The 19028-nt window shown below is 38.5% G+C and overlaps 1 protein-coding gene and 1 long non-coding RNA gene across 3 annotated transcripts in view; one reads left to right on the forward strand and one right to left on the reverse strand.

Annotated features, from left to right (window-relative positions):
• Positions 1 to 19028, reverse strand: part of MRPS27 (mitochondrial ribosomal protein S27) — a 98989-nt gene that overhangs the window by 11936 nt on the left and 68025 nt on the right. For both annotated transcript variants that reach the window (XM_079145487.1, XM_079145488.1), the window contains 3 exons: positions 6074 to 6188; positions 3007 to 3085; positions 843 to 958 (listed from right to left, as the gene is read on the reverse strand). In XM_079145487.1, the coding sequence (XP_079001613.1) occupies positions 843 to 958; positions 3007 to 3085; positions 6074 to 6188 (310 nt within the window). The remainder of the gene's footprint in view (positions 1 to 842; positions 959 to 3006; positions 3086 to 6073; positions 6189 to 19028) is intronic.
• Positions 16736 to 19028, forward strand: part of LOC306664546 — a 43246-nt gene continuing 40953 nt past the window's right edge. Inside the window, exon 1 of the long non-coding RNA XR_013764736.1 lies at positions 16736 to 17153. This is a non-coding gene — a long non-coding RNA (uncharacterized lncRNA). The remainder of the gene's footprint in view (positions 17154 to 19028) is intronic.

Here is a 19028-nt window from a genome sequence, read left to right on the forward strand (position 1 = left end):
TCCTACGCAAAACAGTATGTTTTGATGTTAAGAGCAGACAGTAGAGCCAACACTGCCTGGCTTCATACTAGGTGGCTACATCACCTACCAGCTGGTTGGTTATTCTGTAACATCTCTATGGCCCAGTCTTCTTATTTGCATAGAGTTATGAAGCTTAGAGGCACTAACACATTTAAAACACCAAGCACATGGCTTGGTATAAAGTAAATGCTACTTAAATACCAGTTATTGTTGTTATTTCTGTTGTTTTATTTATTCTTAGGATAACAACAAACAACAACTAATACCCTAACTTAAGAGCAAAGACCAAAGCTTGACATTCTGACTGTCTAGAATACAAATGGCGTAGAACAACTTTAGGAAAATACTGACAGAAATCAATAATTAGCATTTAATACTCTAGGCTGTAATCAAAGGTAGCTGCCCACCTGCTTTGATAGTCCATGTCCAGCTCTCAATGATTATCAATGACCCATTTCTGAATGTCTGAAGTCATTCTACATAGGTCATGTTTCCTACTAATCATGAGGGGCTAGGGGGTGACAGATCACTTGCCTGACACAGAAGAGGCCCTGGGTTTTCCCCTGCACTGCAAAACAAAACCCCCAAAAACTAAACAGAAAAAAATGTTCATAAGGACTTCCCTTTGAGATTCTTTCAAGTGGAGGTACAATTCAGTTCCAGTTTGTTACAAATCAGTAACTAGAAGGTACAGAGATAAACATTCATTCCTGATTGTGCATGGCCACATCGGGTACCTTTTCCCAGATTTCCTCTAGCTGAGCAACCACCACTTACTCTTTCCTAAAGGTCTCAGTATCATGTTAGTGTAGATCACTTACACTGAAGTCTGTCTTCTTTTCCAGGCAGTGGTATAAAACATACAGGGAGAGAAGCTGGGTGGAAGGCGCTTCAAAGGCTTCTTGCATCATGATCTCAAAAACCACAGATAAAGCATCTGGCAAGAAGATAAAAGGGATAACAAGCTGTAGTAACCTTACCAAATCTCTCACTATAAATACTCTTTAAAAAGTGGATAAGGGTTGGCTGTGGTGCTGCATGCCTGTAATCCCAGCAACTGGGGAGGCTGAGGCAGGAAGGTTCCAAATTGAAGGTCAGCATTGGCAACTTAGTGAGAGGCTCAGCAAATTAATTAGATCTTGTCTCAAAATTAAAAAAAAAAAATTAAAAATTAAAAAAATTAAAAGGGCTGGGGATGTAGCACCATGACAAAGTGACCCTGAAAAAGAAAAAAAAAGTAATGAAGTAAAAAATGTGGATTCAGATCCTAGTTCTTCCCTAAAATAGGTCTTTCTCAAGCCTTTAGCTTCTATTGTACATACTATACAATACTAAAGCAGGTTCTACTGTACCAACATACTCCAGGACACTAAATAAAACACTTCATTTCTCTTGGCTCCCAATATCATCTTTGTAAAGATAAAAATGCTATTTGCCTGGCTGGGGAGATAGCTCAGCTGGTAGAGTGCTTGGCTCGCAAGTGCAAGGCCCTGAGTTCGATCCCCAGTACAGCGAAAAAAAAAAAAAAAAAAAAAAAGCTATTTGCCCTAAATGCTTCAAGAGCATTTTATCTTGGTAGATAATACAATACCAAGATACTACAATATGAAAATGCTTTGAAAATTGTGAAGCAAATGAGGTTCACAGAAAGGGGGTGCACCTATTCTCAAGGTCACCCTTGATGAGTAGGAAAGAGAGGCTGGGCTGTTAGCACCATTCTCTGCACTAGTACCTTCTCAGTGAAGCAGAAGAAGACAAATGCCAGAGGAATTTCCAAATCCCAGGTGTTATTTCAAAGAAAACAGAAAACTGATCAGTATAAAAGGTGACAGTATGATCCAGTTTGAAAAGACTTGAAAGAAGGGAAAGGAAAGTGCTCATTCATAAATTATAAGCCCCTGAGTTTGGAACACACAACAGATTTGTTTTCACATGCATGCTGGTCACAGGAGAGCAGGCCTTCAGCAATTCTTATTTTCCCGTGGTAGACAGAAGCTAAGAAAACCAAGTTTCAAATAATTTCCTTCCCTCAGTTATTTATTGTTCAAGTACAGAATGTTAATACTGGTTTAAAATATAATGTCTGCACACATCACAAGTTCAATAACTGTTTTCAACTGAGTTATTCTATTGATTTTGCTTATACTGATAAAAGAGTTAGCATGATTTACAGCTGCTCCTGGCTGACTGCAGAGAGTCATGTTCTAAAGGAGGTCACAGAATGAATTTCTATGTCTTTTTATGCAAATGGGGAAACTGAGCTAGGTAGACAGACAAGGAAGTCAGCTAGTGAGTCCAGCAAAATATCTAGCAAAATAAGGACTTGGAAGAGACTTTCTTTTAAATAAACAAACTAATAATATTTTAGAACACAAGGCCAAAAATCTGTTTAAAAAAAAAAAAATCTTAAGTCTGCCAACTGTTCATTACAGAATTCAAAGTTACACATGAATATTAAATCAAATTTACTTTACCCTGTATTTAAATTCTGCATTTCAAACAGCTTGGGTAGTAGAATTAGGTTAACCTGTATAATAAACGTTTCCTCTATAGTCATTTATATATTTTTAAATTTCCTGTCCTAGCTGGGTGAGGCAGTAATCCCAGCTACTTGGAAAGCTGAGACAGGAGGATTGCAAGTTCAAGGCTAGCCTGGGCAATTTAACGAGACCTTGTCACGAAAATAATAATTAAAAAAAAAAAAAAAAAAAAGAGAAGGCTTGGAAATGTGGTTTGGAGGTAGGATGCTCCTGGGTTCGATCCCCAGTACAAAAGATATTTCCCATTCTAACAACCATTAAAAAAAAGGGACAACACTAAAATTTTTTGCATCAATGATAATAACCTTCATGAAACTTTTCTGACTAAAGGAGTGAAGACATGTCATTATGAGATTACAAAGTGGAAAGTGCCTGCATTTATACACCTCCCTTTGGGAGCTGAAAGCCCTATAATAAATAACTGAATCTGGGTTTGGTTTCCTACCTTTGTAATTTTCTTTCTTTATGAAAGAATCCATCAGTAAATTGAATGTAAAGTTATCTGGAAAAATTCCGTACTGAACCTGTAATATAAATGGAAATACAGGGAAAAAAAGAAAAACATACCCATTTTAATGCAGTCTATAATAAATGCCTATGTATTATTCAGGATAAAACGTGTCACCATTAGCTTTAAACTCTATGACGATCATTTTACAGCATCTGCTGACAGTGAAACTGAAGCTGTGACTCACGAGGTTTGGTAATTAAAACCGTTGGTCAGGGTGAGAAAGTTGTGAGTGAGTGTCTGATGTAAGACAATTGATATGTGAGAAAGCTCAATTCTAACACCCTGTCATAGCTAAAAACAACATAAAAAGAAAAAAATCAAATGTCCCCTCAACTGGTTCAGTGATTGTTTTATGAGTAACAATGCAAAAAGGGATTCTCAAGAGAAATATACATTATGCAGCATATTTTGGTCCCTGGCCTGGCTTTTAAAGACTCAAGAAAAATGTCAGCAAATATTTGCTACTAACCAGATTCTTAGGATATTGTGCTTATAAGCAGCTAAGTATTTGAGAATTCAGATAGACATTTTAAGAAGAAAATTCTATGAATAAATGTGGACCCTTCAGCATCTACCTCAGAATTTTCTAGGAGTTCCTAAACCGTACAGATTCCTAGCCTCAAACCCACAGAATTTCTTGAACTGGACACAGAAACCTGAAGCTTTAGTGAGCGTCTTACGTGATGTTCATGCACATTCAAGTTTGACTGCTACTGATCCAGATTGTAGTAGCCTATTTGTTTCAATAAATTGACTTCTTCCCTACCAGAAACACCTGGGAACGTTTTCCAACTACACCCATTCCCTTGGGAGGTAATGACACAGGCTTTTAAACCCTGTGATTCACTGCGGAACTAACTCGCTGTCACTGGCAGGCATGCACAGAGCGCCTCAGGTGTGCTAAATGGAAAAATGTTCAAAAGCCACTGTTTTAAAGGGTGTAGCTCATAGGCAGGGTCTGTATTTCTCAAAACAATTATCCAAATCAGCACTAATCCCTAGGCATAGGAAAAACCAAACTATCTTAGGATGATAAATCATTAAAGCTGGAAAGGACCTTATAAATCAATTGGTCTGTAATTCTCAACCCTCATTATAAATTAAAATCAACTGGAAACTTAAAAATATTTATGAGGGATGAAGAGGCAGAGCACAGTGGATTTTTTGGGGCAACTTATACAGTACAATGCTATAATGGTGGATACGATATCATTAAACATTTTGTCCACACCCATAAAATGTATACTATCAAGAATGAACCCTAATGTAAGCTATGGACTTTGTGTGATAATGATGTGTTTGTAAATGTAAGTTTACCAATTCTAATAGATGTATGGCTCTGGGGCAGAATGTTAATTATGTGGGAGGCTATGTATGCATGGGGACAGGAGACATAAGGAAAATTTCTGTACTTTCTACTTAGTTTGCTGTGAATCTAAAACTGATTTAAAAATTTTATTTAAAAAAAAACAGAAACCATTTAAAAAAAAAAAAACACACACATCAATACATAGGCCCCATTAAGATCCATCCTCGAGGCAGAGATAAGCACCTATACTTTTTAAAGATTCTTGGATGACACTAATTGGAAGGCAGAATAGGAAAACACTGATTTAGTACAACTCACTCAAATTGAGTTGAAAAAACTAAGACTTAGATGGAGAAAATTTTTGCTTAAAGTTCTGGGCAACTGATAGAATTGGGGGGGTTAGAGGCCGGGTTGTTTCATTCTTAGCCTGGGGGGATCTATCATTCAAGGAGCAGAAGTGAGACAGACTTGTTCTGCTTTTCTAGTTTTCTAGACCCTTGTTAATTTTGTTGAAATCTTTTTTTTTAACTGTAATTAGTGTTATACTCTAAACGGAAAAGATTTAATCCATTCCTTTCCCTAGGGACTTCCCTTTCCTCCACTTGAGCTTCAAGGTCAGCACTTTGATCACCCTTATTGAGGGACCTGGCTTAGTTTCTCATCCCCTCCCTTACTCAGTGCCCCCCGTATATCATTTATAACCTCATATTCCAGGTATTTCACATACCTTCTAGTTCTTTTCTTCCAGCCAGTTTCTCTCATCTTAATTCCCTTTTCACTGTTTTCCTGGTAGCACTAACATTTGCCTGACATTAGGCTTCTCAGTGCAGTTACTTATCTGCCTTACTAAATTGTTAGCTTCCTGAGGGCAAGGATAGGATATTGCTCATTTTTGTATCTATTACCATATCAATCCAATGTCTCTCACACAAATTGTGTGCCATGTATAATGTATGTTACAATGACTTGGGCCCAATTCATGGGAATGAAAACTCTTCTGCACAGAGGTGACCCCAAACCAAAATCAGAATTCTGTTTGAGTTCTAACTTTTAAAGTCCAGTTGACACTATAGCAATAATACATTTTCATAAAAATATTCTTAAAAGTATTTTTATGACAAAATGGTGTTTAGCTTGAGACCCACAACAATAACACTCTCAACTCCTGCTTGCTTTATGCTTTCTTTCATACCATGAAGGTAATGAAGATTCAGCTCTCAGGTGGAATGAAACATTGAGAAAGATCCTCATCGTAGGGGGCTCTCAGGCTTGAGGGAGTAGTCAAAGAATTGCAAAGACATAGGATGAAATATCTAGGAATAGAGTCTTTAAAAATTGTATAAGATAGTTTGAATACCATCGAGGTCACACTCCAGCAAAACTGGTCGTTTTTATCAGGCAAGCAATTCCAGGCTTAGGGGTCAAGAATTAAATGACCACCAGTGTAGAGTTCTTTTGACTGGACTACCTTTCACCTTTACCTGTCCTTTCTTGAGTCACATGCTTGAAAAAGTAGCAGCTGTAAAAATTTTATTTGTAATTTGTTGATTAGTTTATGCCCAGCCCCATTTTGAAAAGGTATCTGAGGTAAGATAATTTATAAAAGTTATTTTTGGTACTATCCCTTGACATACTGTAATGTATACAAACACCACATCCTCTAAACTCAGGACATGCCAGGAAACTGCTCACCTTATTTATAAGAGTATACAAGGCTTTGTCTTCTGCACCATATTTTAGACACTGTCTAATCCATGTGTGGATAGTCCAGTCTCTTAGGTACCAGCAGTTGGGACTATGTCGAAATCTAAATAAAGCCCAAGAAGAGAGAAAATTGGTGTCATTTCTTAAATGTCAATATCAAAACACATCTTTCATTAACAGGTCTTCTCTTAGATATTTACTCAGTGCACTCAAAGTGACCATAAGTTATAAAAGTCAACAGATGATAAAAACTTGAGGTTAAACCTCATTAATTATAAGTCTGAAGCAGGAAAAAGAAGGCAACATAATAAATAAGAATTTACCAAAAAAAGTTCATTCCTTATTTAGTACCCCCTTGCTTCAACATTTTAATATAATATTTATAAGAAATTATTTGGAGGACATACTCTTAACCATGGCAGTATGTAAATACAAGGGAGCTGTAAAACTGAAGTTGATACTTTAGAAGTTTTAAAGCAGATGAGCACAATAAAAGAAAAATAGAACTTTAGAGAAGAGGAAGAGGAAGGAGGAGGAGGAGGAAGAGGAGAAGCTGGAGGAGAAAGAGGAGAAGAAGGATGAGCAAATTTGCACATTCATGTCCTCCATGATCCACAGCCCATCTTCTTCACATCCATTCCAGACCTTTGGTTCATTTCTTCTTGTTTCCCCCAGCTCCCTACTGGTTCTACAAGTTCTAAACAGCTCAAGATGAGGTGTGCACAGTCCTAAAGAGTAAGATGAGGTATATACAGAAAGAGCAAGAACACAAAGGAACTGTGAATGCAGCTCCTGCCTCAGTCCACATACATTGCTAACACCTGGGTGGAAGCTGCTTCTTGTTCCTCAGGGTCTATGACAAAACATCAAGCTGGAGCAGAGCCAGGAATGTGAGGGCTTTGTACTCACTCTTTCTGTTAATCTGTTTTGATTAGGATGATCTTCCTACCTCATATCATGTCAGCTGAAGTTCCCATATGTGCTTTAAACCACTCAGGAAGCAGACCAATCTCTGGGCACAAAAATTAAAACTCTTTTCTGGTATTTGGACTGAACCTAGAGGCACTCTACCACTGAACTTTATCCTCAGCCCTTTTTAAATTTTATTGTATTGAGATAGGGTCTTACTAAGTTGCCCAGTTTTCCCTTGAACTTGTGATCCTTTTGCCTCAGACTCTCAAGTAGCTAGAATTATGGTGTGTGCCATCATGCCTGGCTCAAAATCTTTTTTAAAAAGAAGAAAAAGAGAAAAAGACCTAGCATGTGAGAGGCCCTAGGTTCAATTCCCAGTACTGACTGAAAAAAGAAAGAAAAAAAACCACACACAAAAAAAAGAACCCTTGGAGCTAAAGTACTTTGTCGTATATTCAAGAGCTGAGCACACAGGCTAATACTAGCATTTTTAGGAGGCTGATTATTCAATCTGCCACACGCTCTTTCCTGCCATCTGCCACTGGGATAGTTTTCTTCTGAATAGGTGCCAAAGTAAAAGCTGAGAAAAGGAGAGAAAGTGAGAAATAGTATTTAATTTAGTCTATTTATTAGCTCTCTGGTGAGAGGTTTGGCAAAAATAAGATCTTAAGATGTTTTATAGAATTATGATCATCTAGTCTTCCCTAGTTTTTCCTATTTGTTTTTTAATATCTGAGATTTGGCTGAAAAATGTCTCTTTCATTCTAATATTTCTTTTTATAATTAGCTCTCTTAAAATCAGAAAGATAAAAACATGTCAAATTGAGTTCATGATTAAGAGTTCTCAGGCCAAAGAAAAGCATTGTATAGGTACCCTAGATATAAGATCTAATAAGATCTTCTGCATAGAACCACAAAATACATCTTTCAGTATTTCATGTTTTCTATTACCTTTTCAAATCAATAGCTGAGCTGTTTGATTTCCTCTCCTTGTTACTCTTAAAATTTGAGAGTGGGGTTGGGGTAAAGCACTTGCCTAATACATGTGAGGCACTAGTTTCAATCCTTAGCACTACATAAAAATAAACAACTAAAATAAAGGCATCTGTCCATCTACAACTACAAAAAAAATTTTAAAAAAAGTTTGAGAGTGTAAAGTGCACTGGCCAGTTGGGCATGATGGCGCATGCTTTTAATTCCAGCAACTCAAGAGGCTGAGGCCGAGGATTAAAAAAGTTTGAGGATCCCTGGGCAACTTAGTGAGACCCTGTCTCAGAATAAAAAATAAAAGAACTGGGTGTAGCTAAGTGGTAGAGCACCCCCCAGGTTCAATCCCTAGCACCACAAAAACATACAAGTGTATTGGTCAATGTAGTTACTTTTATTTATTTTCTTTTACATTTTTGTAGTTCTAGGGATTAAACCCTAGGCCTTGTGCATGCTAGGCAAAGGTTCTACCACAGTTGACTTTTATTTTTACAAGAAAAGTGTCAAGTGAAGCATCAGGTGGATGGCCCCAATGATACTGATACTTCCTCACTAGCTGTAAACTCCCTCGGTAATTCAGGCAGTGACTGACTTGCTCCATGTGACTCCTTAGTGCCTGACAAGTCTTGGTCCATAGATCGTCAGCAAATAAAAAAGGAGTTTCAAACAACATTGGTATTAAATGCTATTTGTACTGATCATTTTGTAACATCTATGGTATATATAAAGAATAGCCTAATTACAAAAAGAATATACACATGCCAGGTATCCTAACAACTAAGGAGGCCAAGACAGGAAGATCACAAGTTCAAGGCTACCCTCAGAAATTTTGTGAGAACTTCAGCAACTTAGCAAGACCCTGTCTCTCAATCAATCAATCAATAAGGCTGGTGACATAGTTCAGTGGTAGAGTGCCTCAAGGCTCAATCCCCAATACCAAAACAAAACCAAAAAACCATATACACATATTTAACAATAATACAAAGTGGGAGTAAAGTACTAAAGACCAAGGAGACAGCTAGATGCTAAAGGATTTTTATTATAGTGGTTGTTAGATTTAGTCCATTTTTCATTTTAAAACAGAACAAAATAAAAAATGTCAATTACCTCCTGTGATTACCCACAGTTATTTTAGACCTAATCCTCATTTTCAACTTAACTTCCTGATTTACGACATCTCAGTGACAAACATTTTTTGTTCCTGCACTTTAATCCATATCCATGACTATATCCAACCAAACACCTCTTATTCATGATCAGCAGATCATTTTTAGACTTATAACGAAGACTGACAGTGTGAATCTCTAGCTACAGTCCTTTAAAGCTCAAATTAAGATTTATTTAAAGCCATTTGCTAATTTTCTAAGGCAAACTCCAACACATGGAAGAACAGAAAATAATTTTCTTCTCAAAAGTCCTTCCTTCTCACACATTATTCTTAGAAGTCTAAAAGAAAAGTTACTCAAGGCCTCACATATCTCACATAATCATCTGTGTACAGCAGCCCTTGGAGAGGCTTGTCAGGACAGTTCAGGCATGGCTACCTATATGACCTCTGCTCTCTAAGACTTCACAATCCATATGACAGCAAATGTCTAGACATTTTCAAACAACTGCATACAGTACATCAAATCAGGAATGAGGGGCTAGGGATATAGCTCAGTCGGTAGAGTGTTTGCCTTGCATATACAAGGCCCTGGGTTCAATCCCCAGCACCACCAAAAAAAAAAAAAAAAAAAAAAAAATTAGGAATGAGTGTGGCTGGGGATGCAGCTCAGTGGTCTAGCATTTGCCTAGCATGTGCCAGGGGCTGGGTTTCATCCCCACTTCAAATTAGGAATAAGAGTGAACACACATAGATTACGAAACATGCTACCCAAACTGAAACTTGTGCATTTCCCAGTCAGGCAGCAAGTGAACTCTTTTCTAACTCCCCAGCAGTGTTAAAAAGAGAAATCAGTGGGCAATTTATGTGAGTAGCTTTGTGGAACATAAACTAGTAAAAACACTGGGTCAAGTAAGGGTTGAATTTTGGATGCTGAGCATGAGAAAAATTCTTTGGCCAATAACTTCATAAGCAGATCACATTGATAAATGGGGGCCCTTTTCTAACTCTCAGTTCTGCAAGAGGCAGGTAAAACTGGATGGGGACTTGGCCTGGGTGAATCTCTGGACTGCTGGCTGAGCACTCTTCCTTTCAGCCAGGAGAAAGGCAAAGAGAGAAGAACACAACACATTGAGTTTCCAATTTGCCTACAAACAGACTGGCTTTTGTTCTCGCCTGCTCCGACCACCAGCCTAGCAGATTACAGACGGCCACTGTAGGAGTCCCCTCTGTGCCCCATGCCATCAGCTGTTTGCTCACCTCGACAGAAGCTTTATTATTGCCTAGGACAGCAGGCTGCCAAGACAGGCAAATTGTGAGTGTGGAAAAGATAAACAAACACAACCCAAATAACCCCAATGATGGGTGTGGGTGTTCATGAAGGCAAGAGCCACTCTGAGTTTCTAGCTTATAAAATGTAAGTAAACTTAAAACAACTCTAAGGACCTGTGTATTTCTTGGAGGAAGGTAGGGCACAAGGAAGACAGATGAAGAAGTGCACTGCTCAGCTCTAGCTCTGCTTCTAAAAACTGGTATCCATAAAAGAAGAGATTTCTCCCCAAAGTGAAGTGGGGTTTCCAGGTGAAGCCACAGCTTGCCTAGGAGGCCAAATCATGGCCAACCCAATGCCAGGAACTGAGAAGTTTCATCTCTTTCCAAATCTGGCCACACGTAGAGCTGTTCAGGGCACTGGCCTGCATTCTGCTTATTTAAGTCTAATGCCACCAGGAAGGCAGGAGTGCAGAATCATTGGCTGCAAAATCGCCATGGGAGTGGAAGTCTTGGATACCTTAGAGGTTTCTTAGAAGGGAAGAGAGGTCATATAAGAGATCCAGAATGAAAAGAGGGGATGTAGCTCAGTGGTAGAGCACTTGCCTAGCATGTGTGAGGCCCTGGGGTTGATCCCCACCAACCGCCCCCCCTAGATGATCTAAAGAGTGAAAAGAAAAAATACTGGAAACTTGCTGTAATATTATAAAAAGGACCTTCCAGGGTGTGAATGTCACATGGGATTTCCTATTTGGAATTAAATTCACCATTTACAGTTTTAAAAAAAAGTAAGATATACCTGTTTTTCCATAGGATTCAAATGAAGATTTTATTACAGTTGAATGCAAAAGTGGCAATGCTCATTTAGGATCACAAATAAAAATGCTCCAGGCTGAGCAGGCCTCATGTACAAATGTCAGACAGAGCCTAGAGCCCAGCAGCTTCACCACTTAGCTGCAAAACACCGCCTCTTCCACATGAGTGAGCAAGCTTTCCACACTGTTTATCTGATTATGAGAGCCACCAAGCTTAGCCACACACATGCGGCTTTCCTTCTTCCCTAGTGAATTCTGTATCCTATGGCAACAGGCTTTCCAGATGGGAACCTCAGCCACTGAGCTGGTGGACATGAAGAACGGAGAGGCAGTCAGGGTAGGAGAAAAGCAAGATTGCCAAGAAGAGAAGCAGCTGGCTCTAAAGCCTGTAGTGAGGACTGGGAATCATATCAATGAAGCAAGTTTACAACTGTCAAAAGGGTTGAGTGCTTCCTTGAACCAAACAGCAAGACTAAACCAGAATCTAATTCAAGTGCTACACACTTTCTCCTTCTGAAAAGATAATTAAAAAGATAATGACTTACTTTTTTTTTTTTTTCATTCTGTTGGAAATTCTGGTGTCAGAATTGTTAGTTTCAGAAGTAACAATTATTAGTAGGCTCCAACTATCAATCAGTATTATAGATGGAAATCTTTTTGCTGCTTTAAATCCCTGATTCTCTCTCTCTTTTTCTCAGTACTGGTTATTGAACCCAGAAGTGCTTTACCACTGAGTTACATCCCCAGTCCTTTTTATTTTTTATTTTGAGACAGGGTCTCACTAAGCTGCTGAGGCTGGTCTTGAACTTGTGATCCTCGTGCCTCAGCTTCCCGAGTTGTTGGAATTATAGGCATATACCACCACACTTGGCTCCAGATTCCTAAAGAGGAATTTCAGTTAACTTTGATTTTCAACATTTATTGAGTCTATACTAAATAAATGTACCAAATGCCAGGACTACCTCCCACCCCCATCCACCAAAGGTCAATCAGTCTGGCCTTGAATCTTTTCAATGAATTTACTATCTACTTCACAATGTAAATACAACTGTTTTTAAATTTCTAATATTTTTCATTTCTAAAGTCAGATTTACAGATACAATGTACACACAATATTCATACTTTTCAGTCTATAGATCTATATGTTTTAGCAAATACATGTATGGCCACCATACAATCAAGACATGAGAATAATTCCAGCATCCTAAAAATTCTGTTGGTAGATTTATAATATATATTCTGCCAATTTCCAAAAAAGAATCTGAAAAAAATTAAAACCTGGTTTTCCAAGTAGTTTTGAGTTCTATATACAGTCCTTAGACCTTCTGGTATCCCTGCCTGTCATTCTAAAAAGGGTAATAAGTAAGTGGATTTTAAGTAGAGAATAACACAGGCATAACATTCTGCAAATGTGAAGTGCTAAATGAATGCAGCATAATAACACATTTTTTCAAATGAAGACAGATAACAGAGGGACTTGTTAGAGTCTGAATTTGCCAGGCCTGGGACTTAAAAATGAGGCCACTGGCATCTCACCTGGAAACGTATTAGTGTACTATGACACAGTAGAAACTACTCCAGGAGAAATACTCCTAGTTTCCATGTCCTCTCATGGAAGAGAACTCAACACAAATGGGACATACATGGTCAAATCATTCTCTCTGGTATGCTTGCTGTTTTGTCAGATCTATCTTTCTTAATCCAGGAGATATATACCTTATTCATAAAATGTGCATTTACCAAGTAAGCTACCCTGTGCTAGGCACAGTGTTTCATATTCTATCCCTGTTGGTCTAACAATTTCTTCTAACTCCAATCTAAAAAGATATCTCCTTTTCTGATGCAGAAAACATTATAGATGAACCCTCAGTCTGTCTCAGTTGCTCTTTCTCACTTCCATGGTTTATGAAGGAATCAGTCAGAATTAAGTTGGTTGTTCTTTGCTGAGACCTGGAACACTACTTTATCAGTCTCCAAAAGCCAATTTATGTGGATAAACTGGGACGAGTACATGTAGGGAGAATGGGAGAAGAAAGAAGTATTTACGGATTACAGAAGTGCCTTCCTTGTGATGGTCCTAAAAGCAGAAATGGCTGTCTTTGTAGCCACCAACTGACAGTTAGTGAAACTGCACCCAGAAGCCACTGGTGGGACTTCTCTGGTCACTCTAAAGCTGCAGACACACTGGCTCACATTTAGCTTCCTTGCTAGGAAGCAGTCCCACAAGGAAAGGCTAGGCCAACAGGAGAGGGCCTTTGGCTAGGAACAGCAGGAAGTTGAGAAAAACTGGATCTCGGAACAAATCCTGTTTACAAAAGTATATAAAGTTGTGGGAACTAGCTTGGTTTAGGCAGAGATAAGGGAAATATTTTTGGTTTTGAGTAGGAAACCTATGAGCCATGAATAAACTAGTTTCAAAAAGATATAGACAATTTCTGATGTCTTCTCTTAGACGTTCCAGAAGAGCGTCTGCAAAATCATGAATAATATCATGACTAAGACAGGAATATAACATCTATTCATTCATCACTGAGTAATTCTGAGGAAGGGGAAGTGAGAAAGGAAAAAGAAGGAAAACAAAGGAATAGAATAGAAATAAAATGCAGTATTTCTGGAGTATTCTAGGCTGAGTGAAGTTGTGAGGATTAGGTCTGCCACAAAAGAAATAAGCAGGAAAAGAGCCTGGCCCAGGAGATGAAGCACCCCAGTATGAAAGGAGAGAAGCAAGCCACTTTCAGCCGATTTATGTGTGTTTGTGTGGAGATTATGGATTTCTTTAGAGGTGTTTCTGAGGGAAGAGAGGCTCAGCACTAATCTGGATTTCTTAAGAATCATTTTTTTTTTTTTAATAAAAAGCATCTCAATGTTCTAAACATTCCAGTTTTCTAATACATGAAAAAGTTGAATCACTACAAATTCTTTGTTTATAGCAAAAGTAAGATTGGACATTGGACTTACAGTTATACAATCCACAAGTTCAGAGCTAGTTTCTATTTCTGTAATGCTACTGATTCCCCTATTAAGCCTTTAAGCTCTTAAAAGGCAGGGGACATGTTTCCTATCATTTTGTGTCCTACATCTGTAAGTGCTTGATAATTTGGCAACACTAAGATTTATAAATGTCAATAATGTATGTTGAAATTCGTGAGTATTATTTATATTTGAAATGGTGATCCACTTCCAGTTTTGAAGTATTATCCTGACTATAGAGCTAAAGCCAGGAGGAAATGCCTATTCTGTACAATACAGGAGATCAAAGATGATGGCAGAGGAAGTGGACAAAGACGTGGTCATTGTGGAAAGCCACCTATTCCTTACTTCTTCCTTCTACTGTCTCTTTTCCATGATACAAAAAATAAACAAGAAACCCAAAAACAACAACAAAAAACACATGAACTCTGCTATGCCCTAAGTTCAGAGAACACACAAGCTGAGAGGAGAGTGGAGCTAATTAGATGAGGACAGAGGCGGAGTACTTGGGACCAAAGCGTTCCCCTAGCCAGGTCTCAAGCAAAACATCTTCAGACTCTTCAACAATGGAGGAGACCCTGAAGGTAAGTAATCTAGGCCAAATAAATTGGGAAAGGGAGAGAAAACCGTTTAAATAGAATTAGAGTCGCGACGTTAATGCTTGTGGGGACCTTCAGTATCCACTGTTCATTGAACTATATATTGGGAGCTTATATTTACCATGTCCTACACTAGGTCATATGAAATTGTTTAGCCTAATTCTTTCATTCAATAGATGAAAAATCTTGATGTCCAGAGAGATGAAGTAATTTACCCAAGACAAAAACAGTTGGAAGACCTATATGTTAGACTTTTTCCTCTTACTGTTTTACCATTATCTCTCAATTTTTCCATTTGTAGGATAGCTTTAGAAAGCACATCTGCAGTCTCATCATGAAAAGTAAGCAACATCTCTTCTAAATTTAGAAGCAGAAACCAGGGAAAAAATATTCAGGGCATGAAACAATTCTGGAATTGCCTTGAACTACTGTTTAACTTTAGAAAGTCACTTGATCCTTTAGGATTTCAGTTCCTACAACTATAAAATGAAGAGTAGGATTATCTAGAACACAAACTCAAATGTCTACAGGGGCTGGCCAGTTAAAATAAATACATGGATCTATACGGTTATAGGTACAAAGCTGCTTGTATTTCAATCACACAAAGTGGCTAAGTTATACTGTGTATGAAAACATACTCTACAGGCCAAAAAAATGTACCTGAACACTAGCCTACACCAGACCCCTGAATCTCCTTCTAGCACTTAAATTTAATGATTCTAAAGAATAGTAACCTTATATTCACTCATTTAAATACCAGCCATTAACAAGTTTCTATTAAACCAGCAATACAAATGAGTGAATAATAACCTGAAGACAAATAAGCTATCACTCATTGCGCATCTGATTCTACTCCATGCCAATAACTTCCACTCCCCTACCATGTGAATATCATGCTACCTACTTTGGGAAGCCAACAGAGATTATTATGGGGATAGCAGAGCCTGCAAGCAGGCATCTAAAATTTCAAGATGCTATGATACAATCAAAAAAGTTAAACTCAAGGTCTCTCAAGTACATTGTTTTTTTTTTTTTTTTTTTGAGGTACTGGGGATTGAGCCCAGGAGTGCTCTGAGGTACACCCCAGTTCTTTTATTATTTATTTTGAGACAGGGTCTCAAAAAGCAATGGCTCCACCTGATTAAGGACTGGAAGCTCTAAAAACAGTGAACAAGAATCATTTTTTTTTTCTTAAGTTGATTACCTCAGGTATTTGTTATAGTAACTGCAAGTTGGCTAACACAGTGACCTATGCCCTCCCACACTCCCATTTTCTTTCTTGTGTTGCCCAATGCTAAAAAAAACCCAGGATAACTACTGCATTTACTGGACAACTCCTCTAACTAACCAAACCCAAACTATTATTTTAAAAAGAGACTGACCAAAAGTAAGCTTCATGTCATAGGAAGGTTAAGGGCTAGAGACAATTTCTTTTAGTACTTTAACAATCATAAGAAAGAATGGTTACAAATTTTGAATACAGCAAGCTATTTCTTTAGTAATAAGCCAAATACAAAGGTCTGAGTTCATCTGTTCTGGCTGGCAAATTTTCCATAGAACACCATGCTTCAGCAAAACAAAAGCTCTTAGGTTGTCCCAGAAAAAGGGAATGAACAATTTGAAAAACAGCTTTTATTGCCTGAGAAGATTAAAACAATGTCTGTAAGTGCCAGGAGAGTTGCCTCAATGTGACTACAGGCAGCTTTCCAAAGTCCCTCTGCTTTTCTAAGTATGAATCATAGGGAAAGAAGAGAGAGCTCCTTGGCAAAAATACACTCTTTCCACCCTGGTTCCAATCCTCCACCCCCACCCCTTTTATATTATTAAGAAAAAAAAAAAAAAAAAAAAAAAAGGAAGAAGGAGAAGGAGGGGGAGGAGGAGGAGGAGGAGGAGGAGGGGGAGGAGGAGGAGGAGGAGGAGGAGGAGGAGGAGGAGGAGGAGGAGGAGGAGGAGGAGGAGGAGGAGGAGGAGGAGGAGGAAGAAGAAGAAGAAGAAGAAGAAGAAGAAGAAGAAGAAGAAGAAGAAAAGGCTTTGGTGGGTAATAGTTAAATAGATTCCAGACAGGCTTAACTGAAGAAATTCGAACACCAGGGAGGCAAAATATCATTGCAGAAGTGTCTATTGTTTGCCATTGTGAGGCACAGACACAGGGAGGCATCTTCTGCATCCTAAAAAGGGCAGGGTTCATTGATCATGTGTCAGACTGTGGCCACACTCTGTGGGAGAGGAGGAAAATACCTTTGCTTCCCTTGCTTCCTAAACATCATTAGTTCACATGCTGGACAATTACACTGAGCAGGAAGGGGTGGGGCTTGTCCTTTGCAAATGCATGTTAAGTGGAATTTCAAGCATGGCAGTATGAAGCTGTCCATGTTACAAGACTGCTACACTGAAAATAACTCAACAAACAGGTACAAATTTTCCCTCACTAATTTCAGACAAAAAAGTAGGAGAGCTTTTTTATTGTTTGTCTTTTTCTTTTTTGAAACCTCAAATAACATCAAAGAAAAGCTGAACATTAAACCAGAGAAATAGTTCTACTTGTGTACCTATATGGAATACTTCTTATAACCAAATGAAGCATTTGATGAGGGCAAACCTACTCTTCTGCTTTCAATCATTTGTCAACCTACCGAATCAAGACATCATTTATGCTGGGCACTAAATGAATAAATGAGCTCTTTGCTGGCTATGAAGCTGGATTTGCATCATTAAAAAAACAAGTTTTTTTTTTTTTTATTATTTACAAGCTTAACAGGTTATTTTGCAAAAATCATAGGCAATTTTTAATTTATACAACATTGCTTGTCTCAAAACTCTGGTACAACATTTAAAAAAAATCAGCTCAGTAGAAACATGAATCCAAAGTTTCTCTTACTTATTTACTTACTTGTGAAGGGGCGCTATATCTAAAATAAGGCAGGACTCTCTTCCTCTCACTTTCCAGAGGAGGAAAGTTGGAGCCTACCATTTTCATGCAAATTTTTACCCTTGAGTACTTTAAGGTATATGTGCTTTTGCCTTTGCCTTCTAGGGCCTGACAGAGAGAGCTGAGCCAAACCACAGTAATGTGTCTTTTCCAGGGGCACAAGGTCAGGGACAGAAGCAACAAAATGACTGCTGGCTCAGACAGGAGGGAGGACTGACTCCACCTTTTCAGTGGAAAGCAACAGGCACTGCCACAAGGACATCCCTGATGCAGTGCTGCTGTTTAATCAGAACCTGGTCCTGACTCACTTATTGATTTGGCTAAGTCATTTATCCTGACAATCGGTTTTGTCATTCACAGTAACTCTTGATCACTGGGTTACTATGAAAATCAGGCAAACATTTTGACAGCTTTTGATCCTTTTTGGAACTAAGCAGGGTAGAAATATTCACACATATTATTAAAATAGTCTCTCTGATTAAGTGTTCTATGGCATTATGTCTGGATCTGTGCCCTTTCAAAGGTTAGGTGTATTAGCCAGCTTTCTCCTCACTGCAATGAAATAGCTGACACAGGCTGCTTATGAAGTAAAGGGAGGTGTATTTTGGTTACAGCTCTGGAGGTTCAAGTCCAAGATGGGGTGGCCTTATTGGTTTGGTGATGGCATCACATCATGGTGTGAACCTGTGGTGGAACAAACTGCTCACATATGGGGCCAGGAAGCAGAGAGAGGCAGAGTTAAGCCTGGATCCCACGATCCCTCTACCCAACTTTTATTTTTTCCATTTCACTGTGCTGGTGGGGATTCAGCCCAGGGTCTTCCACATATTCCACATGCACACTACCATGTAGCTATGACACCACTAGCCCCCTAATCCCTGGATGTTCCCCATGACCTAAGGACCTCCCACTATGCCCCTCTTAAAGGTGTCATGCTAGGGACCAACTGTTTTTGGTAACAGAATTAGTTAAGATATAAAAGTTGACATTAATGGAACTTGTTTCTACATTATAACCTCAGGAAACTGACTCTGGATCCTATTCTATAAAATGAGAATAAAACTGTACCCGCTTTGTATGGTATAATTCTGGACTGATATGAAGATTAAGGAGATAGAGCATGTAGACTGCTAAGCACAACACCTGGCACGTGATGATTTCAGAAACACTGGACAAAGCAGTCGATGGCAGTCACATTCATAGGCTATGGAGTTAAATGTGAGTTCTTAGAACTATTTCCATCCATATGGTAGGTGAATTACTGAGTGCTGGGTACATATATATGGCAAATACCTGACTGCTAATAGATACAAAGCAAAGTAGGAAGAAAAGAGTCAATAAGAGGATGAAGAGTCCC

Source organism: Sciurus vulgaris, assembly GCF_902686455.1.
Source record: "Sciurus vulgaris genome assembly, chromosome: 6".
Classification (NCBI taxonomy): domain Eukaryota; kingdom Metazoa; phylum Chordata; class Mammalia; order Rodentia; family Sciuridae; genus Sciurus; species Sciurus vulgaris.